Here is a 13420-nt window from a genome sequence, read left to right as displayed (position 1 = left end):
TCTCAGATGAGTCAAGTAATAGCGAAGCATGAGTAACCCACGGTGTGCAACCCAGGTCTCTAAGAATGCTAGCACCCCGCAGGGGACCGGGGGGGGGGGGGGGAGCTCTAAACGTGAGAGTTCAGGCAGGCGAGGGGAAAGCAAAAGGAGCTAAGGGAGGTTCTGGGCACCCCTCCAAAACCACGAAGTCGGGCAGGGGGCTGCCTGTTTTACCGCTGGTTCGGCTCAGAGCTCCGCATCAAGGCACCACCGGTCAGGCAGGCAGGTGCCCCCGCCACGCTCCCTGAGCGCCTGGGACCATCGCCTTCCCCATCCCCGGGGCAAGAGGCGGGCCCCGGCCACCGCTCCCAGCCCGACCCTATTCGGCCGGCGCGATCAGCTCTGACACCCTCACCCCCCCTTCCGCACCACCGCCCCCACCCGCCCCATCCAGGCTGCGCGATCCAGGGGGGGCCCCTGGAGGCCTGGAGGGGAAGTTGGCCCGAGCCCCGCCCCCGCCCCGGGACAGCCCGGCGCCCGCGCAACCCCCGCCGCCTCCTCCCCTCCCGCGGGGGCGGACCCCACACCCGCAACCTGACGCGCGGCCTCGGGGGCGGGGCTTCCCGGGGCCCCGCCCCTTCCCTCTGACGTCAGCCCTCGGGGCGCGGGCGGCACCGCCGGCGGGTCCCGGCTCGCAGAGGCAGAGCCGCGGGGCGGCGTCTGGAGGCGCGCGGACCGGCTCTCGCTCCGGCTCCGGCTCCGGCCCCCGAAGGATGCGGCGCGCCCAGGATGCTGCCGCGCCTGCTCGTGTCGCTGGCGGCGCTCCTCTGCCTGTGCCCGGGCCCGGGGGCGCACGGTAAGGATCGCGGACCCCCCCGCGGACCCCCCCGCGGACCCCGCTCCCTCCGCGCCCCCCCGCGCCCCCCGCGGACCCCCCCGCTCCCTCCGCGCCCCCCGCGCCCCCCGCGCCCCCCGCGCCCCCCGCGCCCGCCCGGCGGGGCTGCGTCCGCACCCGCCGGCCACCCCCCAGCCCCTCCGTTCAAGTTCTGCGTTCCTGGAGGCCCGTCCGGGTGTCCCCCCGGGGGGACGGGGCGGGGCGGGGCGGGGGGTTCGTCGTCTCCGCTCTCTCGGGAGCTCCGAGGTTCCCGCAAGCCCGGCTCTCAGCTCCCCACTGCGGGTGTGGGAGAGCACGAAGTTGACGGGGCGGGGTGGTGGTGGACGGAGAAGTTAAAGGACACCCACTCCCCAGTCTGTCTTCCATACACTTTCGGGCGATTCAGAAACTAGGAGTCCTGGCCTTTTTTGCTGTTGCTCTAGTTCAACTGGTACGAATGCTTTCCCCTCCGGGGAATAAGGCCTTGCTTGATCCCTCACCTGGCTCCACCTTCCCTTAGCCCTCCACTTAATGCTTCCCCCTGCCATCCTCCCCCTCCCGCTCCCCCCCACCCCTCATCCCAGGTCTTGCCCCCTACTATCACCTGTCGCTCCATCTGATCATCCCTGCTCCTTCTTTAGCTCCTAATGTACTCCCACTGCCACCTGTCTCGCTCTCCCTCCTACCCCACAGCTCAGCCTTCTAACCCAGCCAGCCACCCTGGGAAGCTGCTGCAAGGTAGAGGAGTAAAGCCTGGAGAGAGAATGAAAGGGCAGGGAGGTGGAGGCCGGAGTGTGGAGCCAGGGAGAGCACGGACTGAAACGGCAGTCTCCGCCAAAATACAAAGTCTGCCGTTCACATGATCGAGAGCCAAGTCGGGGACATGCAGCCCCAATACCACAAAGACCCGCTGCATTTCTCACTTTCCATCTAACATTTTGAAATCGAAACACAGCCCTGGGGATCAAAGATATCGTAAGAAAGAAAGCAAGGGACAGCGGAGATATACTTTCTAAGTGCAAACGACAATTCTAGAGGAAGCATTACTAGAGAGATGGTGAGAAGTTACAGAACAAAGGAAGCCCCTTCGAGTGCCTGGCAGATGGAGAGACATTAAGGGATGGAGGAGGAGAAAAGAGGAACCAACTGGCTATTGACCTTGACCTACCTCATTGCACTTGATTGGCAAGACTCTTAGAGTGGGCATACTTATTACATTCTAACGAATGAGAGGTTCAGTGAGGTTCAGTCGTTTGCCCGTCACACTGGCAAAGTGTTAGTTTGAGGCTCTAGAAGTTGGAGTGTCCCATGGTGAATGGCGTGGGGGGGCCAGAGATGGAGTTGGGCAGTGGTATTTAATATCTCACCGTGGAGCTAAGTGGGCTGGCTCTGTGTGGAGATGCTGTCAGTACAGTCTAGAACCAGACCTGCTTCATTCTGTCTGTCCTCACCCAGCCTAAAGTCATTCTAGACTTGGGGGAAATGGACAAGCACTGGGCTTGGGGTTGCCCAGGAGACCTGTGAAGGGAAACAGGCAGCTGCCAGCAAGCAGGCTCCCTGTATACCCCCCAAGAATTCCAGGCCTTGGACTGGAACCAGGGCTGGGGCTGGGGGCAGGCCTTGGGCTAAGGCTGGAACAGGGACAGGGATTGGGGAGAGCCAGGGACTCGATCACCTGAGATGAGAGCTCATTGCAGACAGATATACCGTAGCCCTCAGCCTGTGCCTTCTCTCTGGAGATACATCAGACTCAGCTTGGCTCTTCTCGGCCACCACTTCTGCTTCTGATCACAGACAGCACAGGATAGCGCTAAGGGTACCACACTAGTTCTGGAATCAGACGTGTGAATTCACCTGCCCCTTCCTAGCTCCATTGGCCTTGGGCAAGTCACTCAACCTTTTGGAGCCTCCGTTTCTTCTCTAGTAAAATTGGGGTGGCAAATGCCTACCCTGTAGAGCTGGTTGAGAGAATTAAGTGAAACAACATATGTAAAGTACTTGGCAGAGGGCCCAGAGTAAATTTCTTAATAAATGGAAGCTGCTAGGATGATTGCCACCCTTGCCATGGTCATTGTCATCCCTGGGGATGGGCTCTGCGAGCTTTGATATTGACACTCTTCTCCCCAGGGACAGAACTGCCCAGCCCTTCATCTGTGTGGTTCGAAGCAGAATTTTTCTCCCACATCCTCCACTGGACTCCCATCCCGAAACCATCCAACAGCACCTACTATGAAGTAGAGCTTCTGAGGTATGGAAAAGGGAGGATGGAGAAAGGGGGATGGTAGGTGTGGGAGGGGCAGACCCATCCCCTTCCTTGGCACGGGAGGACATATCTGTCTTGTTATTGGAGTACCCCGGGAAGACCGTGGCATATATCCATCGGTTGACAAGTACAGATTGAGTCCCTTATGTGTTGAGCAGTGTGCAGGGAGTTCTGTGATGAGAAAGCCAAGGTATTGCCTTTACCCTCAAGGCTTTTCCATCTTACTGGAAAAACAGGAAATGTGTCCATAATATAATTGGAAAACAAGGAAGCCGTAACGGAGTGCAAATGTGATTGGAGAAAAAAGTCAGGCTGTATTGCAGTAGGTAGCAAGTCTTCTTGGAGGAGTTGGAGATCTGTTAGATATTGCAATTTAAGAGAAATTGGTACATGGTCCCAGAACCAAAAGAGATCCTCTTGCAGTTAGATGCCCAGGACCAGAGAAGATACCTACAGGCTGTGGTGTCATGGGTGCCCTCTCCATCAGCCCCTTGCTTTCCTCTTAATGGAGGTAAGTTTGAACACAAGTTCCTCTACCGATGCCTATCCTGATATCTCCCCAGGTATGGGTTAGAACCCTGGAAGCGCATCCCCAGCTGTAACCAGACTCAGGTGCTGTTCTGTGATCTCACTATGGTGACCCTGGACCTGTACCACAATAATGGCTACCGAGCCAAAGTCCGCGCAGTAGATGGAAACCAGTCCTCCAACTGGACATTCACCAACACCCGCTTCTCCATGGATGAAGGTGCTTTCTTGCCCTGGGCCTACAAGATGGTTTTGGGGGGTCCCTTCCTGCCAGGAACTCTAGTCTAGAATGTGACTCTGTGTCCGTAGCTCGCCATCCAGCTGGGCTTCCTGGCCGAGGAGCTAGTTGTCCAAACAACTACTAAGGACTTTTGAGAAGAGTTAGATGAAAATAGCCAAATTATTCAAGATTTAAAAGGGAACTGGAGTTGTTTATCCTATAGAAGAGGAGTCTTGGGGTGAGTCAGAGCAGCTGGATGAGAAGGGCCAGACCTGTGTACTTGTAGGCTTCTAGAAGAGGAAGTGAATCCATAAGCACTCAGCATAGGGCTGCAAACAGTAGGCAGAACTGGATCCAGTCCTCGGCCCCCAAGGGCCAAACTCCCAGTGATGAGGGTGTGAGGCTTTGAAGTGAGGCAATGCTGCTGAAGAAAGGTTGGGGGTCTGTCTTGGCAGAGGGAAGTGAAAGGGGTAAACTCCAAACCTGATGGGATTTTTCTATTCCACAAATTGGAATTGACCATGCTCGACATGTAATGAGCCTGCTCTGCAAAGTTCAGAGTCAGAACCAATGGTCTTTGAAGTCATTGGTTCCCAAATGCCTGTCCACAGGCCAGGGCTCAGCTGGTTACAGAAACATTACCTGGGGACTGTGTTTAAAATAAGTGTATCCAGGCACCAGCTTTAAAAATTCAGATTCACTGCGTCTTGAGTGGACCTGGGGTATGTGTATTTGTCAGGTACTCCCCGGGAAGTCCTTATGTGTGGCTAGGTTGGAAACAGGTGGCCCAGGTTTTAGGGTGGGTAAGCTTGACTCTACAGAGGCTGGACATGGGTGGGGCACCCAGGCTTTCCCCAGCCTGCAGGCCTCATGATTTTGCCTCCCTACTCAGTGAATCTGACGGTTGGCAGCGTGAAGCTGGAGGTGGAGAACGGCATCATCCTCGGGAAGATCCAGCCCCCCAGGCCCAGGATAGCCCCTACAGGAGACACTTACGAAAGCATCTTCCAGCACTTCCGCGAGTATAAGATTGAGATTCGCAAGGTGCCAGGGAACTACACGGTATGTGCTTCCCCAGGGCCACAGGACAAGTGTATTAGTAAGGAATGCAGCGGGCTCCGTGGGCCTCCCTGTCGCTTGGGCACCTTTTGTGCATCCCCTGGAGAACTTGGCTGGCTGAATGGGGGGGAAGGCATGGGGCAGGGGAGGAAATTGAGATGACCTCCACCTTCAAAGCAATGCTCCTGCCAGGTGACAGGAAGACACTGCCTACTAGTGTCAGGCACCATACAAGATACTTCATAGCTATTATTCTGGATCCCCTTGCAGGTAGATATTTTATTCCATTTTATCAATGGGGAAATGAGGCTCCAAGAGGCCACGTAGTTGCCCACGGACATTCCCATAAGTGGGAGATCTAGAATCTGCCAGACCCATCCTCTTCCCACCATTTGATTCCAGCCCCTTCTAGAAAGGTCCTCACATCTATAGAAATGTTCCTTTCCTCTTTTAGTATGAAATAAGTCATGTTAATCACAGAGAGATCTTGATCTGTATTGATAATACCGGGTTTGTTATGTTAGAGAAACATCTCCGATGGCTCCCCCGCTCTCAGCTTCCATGGTCCGTGAATCAAGGGCATTTTGTTTATTGCTCTGTTGTTTTTGTTGTTTCAGTTTACAAAAACAGTAAAACATGAAAACTTTAGCCTCTCACCCCCTGGAAAACTGGGAAATTTCTGTGTCAAGGTGAAGCCATCTGTGAGCTCTCGAATGAACAATGGGATATGGTCGAAGGAGGAGTGCATCATGCTCACTTATCAGTGTGAGTCTGCGGTCAGGGCTGCTGCCTGGGGGGTGAGGGTCTCACACAATCTGCAAAGCATTGGTTGAGGGCTGCCAATGCCCTGGGCACTCCCCCGCACAGCCATATGAGAAAGCTCCCATTGTCTCCATTTTAGAGACACGGGAACTGAGGCTCTGTGGGTATAAACAGCTTTCTAGGGCATGGTGGCAGAGCCAGGTCCCTTGATCCTACCGGTGTTCCACTTGAACACAGCTGTGAGAACAAGAACCCACCCCCCATCCCAGCCCCACGCTGTCAGCTGTGGTAGTTCCTGTTTGTTAAATTCCTCCTTGTTCTTTCTTAAAGCTGGACATGGAGGGTCTTCTCCTTATCCTGCCTCCCTATCAGAACCCAGCTGACCCTGTCACAGCTGCTAAGGCCAGGCTCTCCACAGGTGCCAGGGAGGGGAGGGAAGAGAGAGGACCTGGGATGTGAAGGCCATGGTCCTGTCCACGAGGATCTCCCAGTCTGGCTGGGGAGATAGGGGGTGCTCAGAGGAAGCTGTAAACAGCAGTTCCAGGCATGACTTGTCCAGCGCCCAACTGGTCATGCCAGTCCAGTGTGGGCAAGGTCCAGCAAAGACCACAGTGACTCCCTACATTTCTACGGTCCATCTCAGTTCATGAAGGGCACTCTGAAGCTCATGGTCATTTAGCCTCACTCTCATTTAAGCACAGGTAAAGCACCCCCCCCCCCCCCCCGTGTCAGGCGGCCTTAAGGGCTTTTTCAGCATTCACTCACTGGTAGAAGAAATAGTTTTGTGTGCAGGTCTGGCATCAGATCTCAGCTTTACCACTTACTCTCTGGGCCCCAGGATCCTAATCCGTAGAAGGATGATAATAGCATCCACCTCCTGAGGTTATAAGGAGCAGATAACATAAGGACCTGCTACATGATCAGTGCTGTGTACTTCGCAATCACGTGGGAGGCACTATTATTTTTCCCATTTTATAGCTGGGGAAACTGAGGCTCAGAGAGGTTGAGTAATTCATCCACACCCTCACATCTAGTACTCGGTGGAGCTGGGATTTAAGCCCAGGTCTGGCTGCCCCCACAGCCTCCAGTCTTACCTGCTGTATCATCCTGCCCTACTGTTCCTCAGGCTGTGGTGCGAATTGTGTGCAGAGCTGGAAGCAGAGTCCCTGTGTCTAGTGAGGGGATCCCTGCAGGACAGGGGTTGGAAGGTCAGGCCGGGATTTCTAAGGACCACTGGGCCTTATGGCCCAGAGGAAGCCTGGCGGGTCCCATGGGCCACTGACTCTGGCTGCCAGGAGCCGCCCCTCCACCTCCCCCAGGTGCCACGCCACAAACACATCTCTCTTGGCCTACAGATTTCACCGTGACCAACCTCAGCATCTTCTTCACCTTCGTCCTGCTGCTGTGTGGAGCCCTGGCCTACTGCCTGGCCCTCCATCTGTACGTGTGGCACCGGAGGAAGCTGCCCCCTGTCCTGGTAAGTCTCATGGGGAGGCTACCGCCCCACCCTTCCCAGCCGTACCAGGATGCCAGGACACAGGGGGCTCCCTCCCAGGCAGTCCCTTCCCTCAGCCCTGACATTATGAGGTACTTTCACCAAGGACCATGAGGACAGAGGGGGAGCTTAGATGCAAAGCCAAGTGCTGAGAACATTCCCTTCCTGGGGCCCTGATAAGACACATACTGAGTAGTCTTAATTCTCCATGTGTCATTTTGTCCCTATTTACTAATAAAAGACCCTGGGCCAGCCCCTCTGCATTAGTACCTCTGGGTGGGGGGCTGCTTATTATCCTCAGTTTACAAGGTGCTTATTATCCTCCATGAGGCATGGGGCGATTGTTACATGCACCAGCCCGAGAGCCAGGAAGTCAGGACAAGCCCAGCCCTTCCCACCCCTACCAGCTGGTGATGACCAGTGCTCCGTGCTCCGGAAGAGGAAGAATAGAAAGCTGGAAGCCCCAGCCTAGGGCTGCTGCCAAGCTGGCATTACTGCGGGGAGGATGGAGGACGGGTGGTGGAGGTGGCCAGGGTCTCTGCCCCCCTCCCAGAGTATTTCCTCTTGCTGCAGGGAGCCTTGTGCTAGCTAAGCCAGCCCCCAGCATTCCCAAACTTCCGCCTGTCCCGCCAGGGCTTCAGGCCGCTCCACAGGTTGCAGCCACATCCCCACAGCTGCCATCACTGCGATGGGAAGCACAGGCTCCATCAGGGAAGCAGGGGCCCCAGGAAAGGCCCCAGTATTTCTAGGAAAAATAAGGAGACAGACAAAGACCTCCTGGATGTATTTTGAGTTAGCACTCTAGGAAGAGGGGAGGTGGGGAGAGAAGGGACTGCCTGGCCTAATTAAGGTCTTGGTCCAGGCACCAAAGGACTGTGTTCCTAGCTCCGGGGCCCTGGGTAGAGCGGTATGACGAGGAGACTGGGGACTGCCAGCCCCTACAGCCTTATGGGATTAAAAAGTTCTTCCTTATGTCTAACTGAAGTACGTAACTCATCATCCCTTCTCTGCACTCTGGGGAGAGTCAGTTCCACAAATATGTATATGTCAGCCCGTTTAACAAGTGCTTTGAGCCGATTCTACATGCAGGGCGTGGAGCCGGGATGGGGTGGCTGAGAGATGAGTGCGCATGGGCGCTGCCCTCAGGGATGGATAACTAGAGAGCAGAGAGGTCTGGGAGGGGTGGTCCTGGTAACTGGAGCAGGGATTCCTAGTTGGGCATCAGGAAGAGCGTCTAGGAAGAGATCAATGAAGTGGCAGTCGGGCTACAGTTATTAAGCATATGCCAAATGTCGTCTGGGAAGAAGCGGATCCTTGTGACCCCTGGTCCGGAGGGGCTTGATACAGCCTGGTGGGGTGGCCAGCGTGTAGAATCTGTTCATTCTAATGCAAACCAGGGAAATGGGTCCAGGTACAAAATGCCAAAGGAGAGGAGCAGCCTCTGGGGTTTTGTTCCTTTGTGCCATTTGGATCCCCAAAGAGAGCTCTCCTTGAGAACATTTTCCTCAAGACAAATGCAGCCCAGTCGCCTTCCTCTAATGACAGTGCCTGTTACTAACTTTACGGGTAACTTAGAGCACATGGAGCACTTTCACATTCATTTGCCTACTCCCTCTCGTGAGTTGTTTTGATCTGATCTTTGGACAAATGGGGATATCAAGTCAGGACAGTGGAGTACAAATCCCAGGTTTGTTCTTCGCTGCTGTGACTTGGTGCAAGCCATTTTACTTCTCCGAGGTTCAGTTTTCTCCTTAGAGATTGGAAAGTAAAATTCAATGTGCCAAATATTTACCAAGTGCTTTCTGTGTACCAGGTGCTGTTCTAAGCACTTGCTGTGCATTAACTATAACATGAGAAGCAGATACTGTCATTATTTCTATTTTATCGGTGAGGAACTAAAGCACCGAGAGGGCAAATAATTCAGCTAAGGGGACATAGCTGATAAAAGGCAGAGGTGGGATTTGAACCATTGGAGTCTGGCTCTTAGAAGCAGGTATCCTTAATCACCTACCTGTGTGATGTTAGTAGGAACTCAGCCCATAAAAATTGCATTAGAGTCAAAACTTACAAAGGAAATGAAGGCAGAAGTGCAACAGTGAGTCAGTAAGTCAGTCAACAAACCTTATGAGTGTCTCACATGTGCCAGCTCAGTTTAAGCTCCAGGAACTGAGTGGCAAACAAAACTAGACAGTTACTGTCCTCAAGGAGCTTATATTCTGCTGGGTGTGGGGAGTAAGTGAGGCTATATAGCAGGTCGTGGTGGGAGGCAGAAAATAAATTTAAAGAGAATTTCAGGAACCAAGTGCTAGGAGGAAGTAAACAGGGTAATGCAGTGAGTGTCAGAGCAGTGCTTTAACCAGGATGATCGGGAAGTCCTCTCTGGGGAGTAACATCTGAGCTGAGGCCTGAATGATAAGGACGACACAGCCATATAAAGCACTGAGCCAAGAGTGTTTCCACCACAGGGCATAGCATGTGCAAAGGCCCTGAGAGCACTGAGCTGATGCATTCCAGAGCACAAAGAACCCCAGGGTGGCTGAGACAGAACAGCAAGGAGGAAAGGGATTAGGTCACCGTCCCTGGGACTCCCGGCAGCTCATGGGGAGCAGGTCCTCCCTGGCTGCTAGGTCTGTGCTTGTACCCCTGCCCCCCATGGCAGCTGCTCAGGGAGTAGAGAACTTAATTTGGTGTCTCCCATCCAGCATTTTCAAAAAATGAAATGGACAAGCCAGGATAATGGCTGGGCTGGGATGGGACAGGGTGGGATAGACTAGAACAGGAGTAGAACAGAATAGAGTCGTGGTATAGATCACGGTACACGAGTAGTAATGATTAGTATTTTGTAAAACTGCTTTCGGTTTACTGGCTATTTATATAGATTGCCATGTAACACAGTTCTTATTCTGGATCACAGTCCAAAAAAGTTTGAAACACACTTGTAGCTCTATCTAGGTAAGTCTGGCTGACTCTCAGGTGTGGAAAGCCCTGCTGATGGAGCTGAGAACATTCTCCGTTCCCCGCAGGCTCCCGTTCTGTCTGCCATTCCATCTGGGCTGTGAGCATGCAGGCCTGAGCCAAACTGAGAATTGCCTTAAGAGGAAAGGTTGATTCTGAAATGAAACAAAAAGCCCCTCAGTTAGAGCAGAGCTTCCTTGAGCTCGCCTCTACCATCAGAGGGGGTTCCTGCATGTATCCCTCACTCTGCTCTCTCCTCTCCAGATCTTCAAGAAGCCCCAGCCCTTCAGCTTCATCAGCCAGCTTCCCTGCCCTGAGCCCCAGGACACTATCCACCCCCTGGACGAAGAGGCCTTCCCCAAAGTGTCCTCAGAGCTGAAGAACTTGGAGCTGCATGGCAGCACGGACAGTGGCTTCGGCAGTGCCAAGCCATCACTGCAGAATGAAGAGCCCCAGTTCCTCCTCCCTGCCTCCCACCCCCAGGCTGAGGGGACCATGGGAAAGGAGCCATCCCTGGAGCCAGGGAGCAGCTGCAGTAGTGGCAGCAGCAACAGCACGGACAGCGGGATCTGCTTGCAGGAGCCCAGCCTGAGTCCCAGCACTGGACCAAGCTGGGAGCAGGGTGGGGAACAGCCAGGGGACCAGGATGACAGTGGTATTGGCCTAGTCCCAAACTCCGAGGGGCAGCCTGGGCATGAGCGGAGTGGCTCTGCCTTGGGCCACATTGATCCCCCCGGGCCTGAGGCACCTGGGGAAGAAGACCTCACCTTCCGGGGCTACCTGAAGCAGACCAGAGGCACAGAGGAGAAAGCAGCCAAGACAGACTGCCTGGAGGAAGAGTCCTTCTCTCCAGATAGCCTTAGCCCCAAGTTCAGGACCTGCCTGGAGGCAGGCTGGCCTCCACCGGCCCTGGCCAAGGGCTATTTGAAACAGGACCCAGGAATGACTGTCACTCCCTCAGGGACCTCAACTGGACAGTGGAACCAGCCAACGGAGGAATGGTCACTCCTGGGCTTGACCAGCTGTGGTGACCTCAGAGCATCTGACTGGAGCTTGGCGCATGATCTTGCCCCTCTGGACTGGGTGGCAGGCCCCAGGGGTCTCCTGGGCAAATTTGACTCAAACCTGGCCACCCTGCCACTGATCTCCAGCCTCCACTCAAGCGAGTGACTCAAGCTGAGGGGCTGATTTGATTTCAGCCACGAGGGGCCCCAGGGGTCAGAAGTGATGCATGAGGCCAGTGTGGGCACTCTTCTGCAAGCCCAGTGGAGCCTGCCCAAGCCAGGCCCAGCAGGGCCAGCCAAGGTACCCAGGGCAGAAAGAGACAATCTTTCTAAACTGTCACAGGGTGTATGAGTGGCATTGGCTGGTTGTGCCAAGAGGGCTCCAAGGTCTCTGGCAGAGCCAGGAAGGGCAGGGTGGGGCTCTTCCTGTACTCTGATGGATTATCTGCTCAGGGGAATCACAAGGTTTTCTGGAATTGTGCTGAGGCCCCAGCTGAAGTCAGTTCAGACCCAGGCCTCCCCCTTCGACCAGGCAAGTGCCAGGGCCTCCAGCAGGATAGAGGGCTGGGAGGGTTGGGGCTTGAGGGTTTCCCTGCAGGGGTCACTCCTAGGAGGACAAAGGAGAAAACAGAGACCACATTTGATCTCTGGGATGGTGTGAACTGGTCAGCCTGGGATGGTCACCTGGAGAAGCTTCCCAGCTGGCAGTCCTCCCAGGCAGGGAGCTTGTCATGGAAGATCTTAAGATGCATCTCCCCTGGTCGGCCAGTCTGCCAACCACTGTTATAGAGCCAGAGGGGGATGTAGCCCCTGTGGCTGAGCCACTCACTACCTCCACCCTGTTGCCCCCACCATCTTGCTGACAGCACCAGAGAAAACATGGTTCTCTGTATTGGTCAAAAGTCTACCCTTCAGGTGGTCTCTGAGCTTGGGCACCAGCTCACCCGCCCCAGTGTAGGTTTTGGGACCTATACTTGTGTTTACTGCTAAAAATCCCACTGAAGACCACCAGGACATGGCACTGGGCTCAGATCCCTGCTATCTAGGAGTCAGCTATGTGAGCGTGGGCCAGCCACTTCTCAGGGGGCTTGTTATCCTCTGATAACACGGGTGGAATAATGACTTAATCTTCAGTGGCCTCCATGCCGGATGTTAACCCAGCTGGCATCAGGGGTGACGTCTGCAGCCCAGTTTGACCCTGGCTGTGGGGGAAGTGGACTGCGGAGCTCCTATCTGCACAAAGCCAGCTTCGTTCTCATGCTGAGGATGAGCAGATTTAACAGAACTCCGTGGTGTCAAGCTAAGACAACTCCCAGACTCTGGACCCGGAAAGGGGACAGGTGTGGGTCCTGCCTCCCCACTTAGTTTGGATTCTATCTTGAAAGCCAGTTTACAGTCCATAGCAAGGAAGCTGGGAATGACAGGCCTGGGGTCTGCCCCCCCAACACACACCTAAGGGTCACCTATCGGCCCTGCATTTTTCTGGGCATTCTGAGAAGAGACACTCTAGCTCAGGGAAACCGCCCCCTACTCTCTCACCACACTCTCCCAAGAGGCTCCTACGTGTTAGTCTAATAATTGAACTCCCTCTGGAAACAGGCTCATGGGAAGATTTCTCAAGGTTCCCCAGGAAGGTTTATTTATTTATTTTGTTCACTTATTTATTGAAGCAGTGGCATAGTACAGTGCAAGAATTCTGGGTATTTCAAGAACCTGGAGGTTCTAGTTCTGACCCCTCTGTTTCTGGCGTTTCCTCATCTGTAAACTGAAGCGGCTCGGCTTCTTGATCTGTAGAAAAGCATACCTGACATGTGCAGTTCCCAGGGATGCGAGGCCCTGCCGAGGCAGTGGATCCCCGTGTGCCTTGAATACAAAGCTCTTTGTAAGTCAGTGACGTATGTCTTTTTATCTTCAATAAATTGTCAGGACTTCAGGAGTCATGTGAAACCAGATTTCTGACAATGCGGTGGCTGGTGGAGGACTCAAGTTGTTGATCGTTGAGGTTGATAATAAGCTGTGTGATGTCACTTTAGCAGTAACGAAGACCAGGGCTGGCATCGCCGACAGGCTCGCGTATGGGTGCTCGCGCTAACGTGGAATATGTGATGGGGCTGGACTGCAGCGAGAGGCGCTCTCCAAAGGCTGGGAAGGAGAGGTGTGACACAGGGTTTTGAGTGCAGAGTCTGACCAGCTGGAAAAGAGACCAGACCTGCCTGAGCCCCGCCACCTGCTCCCCTTGACGTGGAGCTGCGTCCCAGGGGCGCTTCTCATAAGTGCGGAA

At 54.5% G+C, this 13420-nt stretch overlaps 1 protein-coding gene across 1 annotated transcript; it reads left to right on the top strand.

Annotated features, from left to right (window-relative positions):
• Nucleotides 1-673: 673 nt before the first annotated feature.
• Nucleotides 674-13072, top strand: IL10RA (interleukin 10 receptor subunit alpha). The gene is made up of 7 exons (XM_041773147.1): nt 674-835; nt 2981-3101; nt 3680-3864; nt 4757-4926; nt 5541-5688; nt 7041-7162; nt 10400-13072. The coding sequence occupies exons 1-7, from the start codon at nt 769-771 to the stop codon at nt 11303-11305; spliced, it is 1719 nt and encodes a 572-aa protein (XP_041629081.1). The 5' UTR covers nt 674-768; the 3' UTR covers nt 11306-13072.
• Nucleotides 13073-13420: the final 348 nt, after the last annotated feature.

This window comes from Vulpes lagopus, chromosome 10 (assembly GCF_018345385.1).
Source record: "Vulpes lagopus strain Blue_001 chromosome 10, ASM1834538v1, whole genome shotgun sequence".
NCBI lineage: Eukaryota > Metazoa > Chordata > Mammalia > Carnivora > Canidae > Vulpes > Vulpes lagopus.
The sequence above is the reverse complement of the archived record's forward strand: the minus strand, read 5'-3'. Positions and strand labels throughout refer to the sequence as shown.

Coding starts and splice junctions, on each gene's coding strand:
- IL10RA (XM_041773147.1), top strand. CDS start 769: ATGCTGCCGCGCCTGCTCGTGTCGCTGGCGGCGCTCCTCTGCCTGTGC. Junction 3,865..4,756: donor CCGCTTCTCCATGGATGAAG/GTGCTTTCTTGC, acceptor CTCCCTACTCAG/TGAATCTGACGGTTGGCAGC. Junction 4,927..5,540: donor AGGTGCCAGGGAACTACACG/GTATGTGCTTCC, acceptor TTGTTGTTTCAG/TTTACAAAAACAGTAAAACA.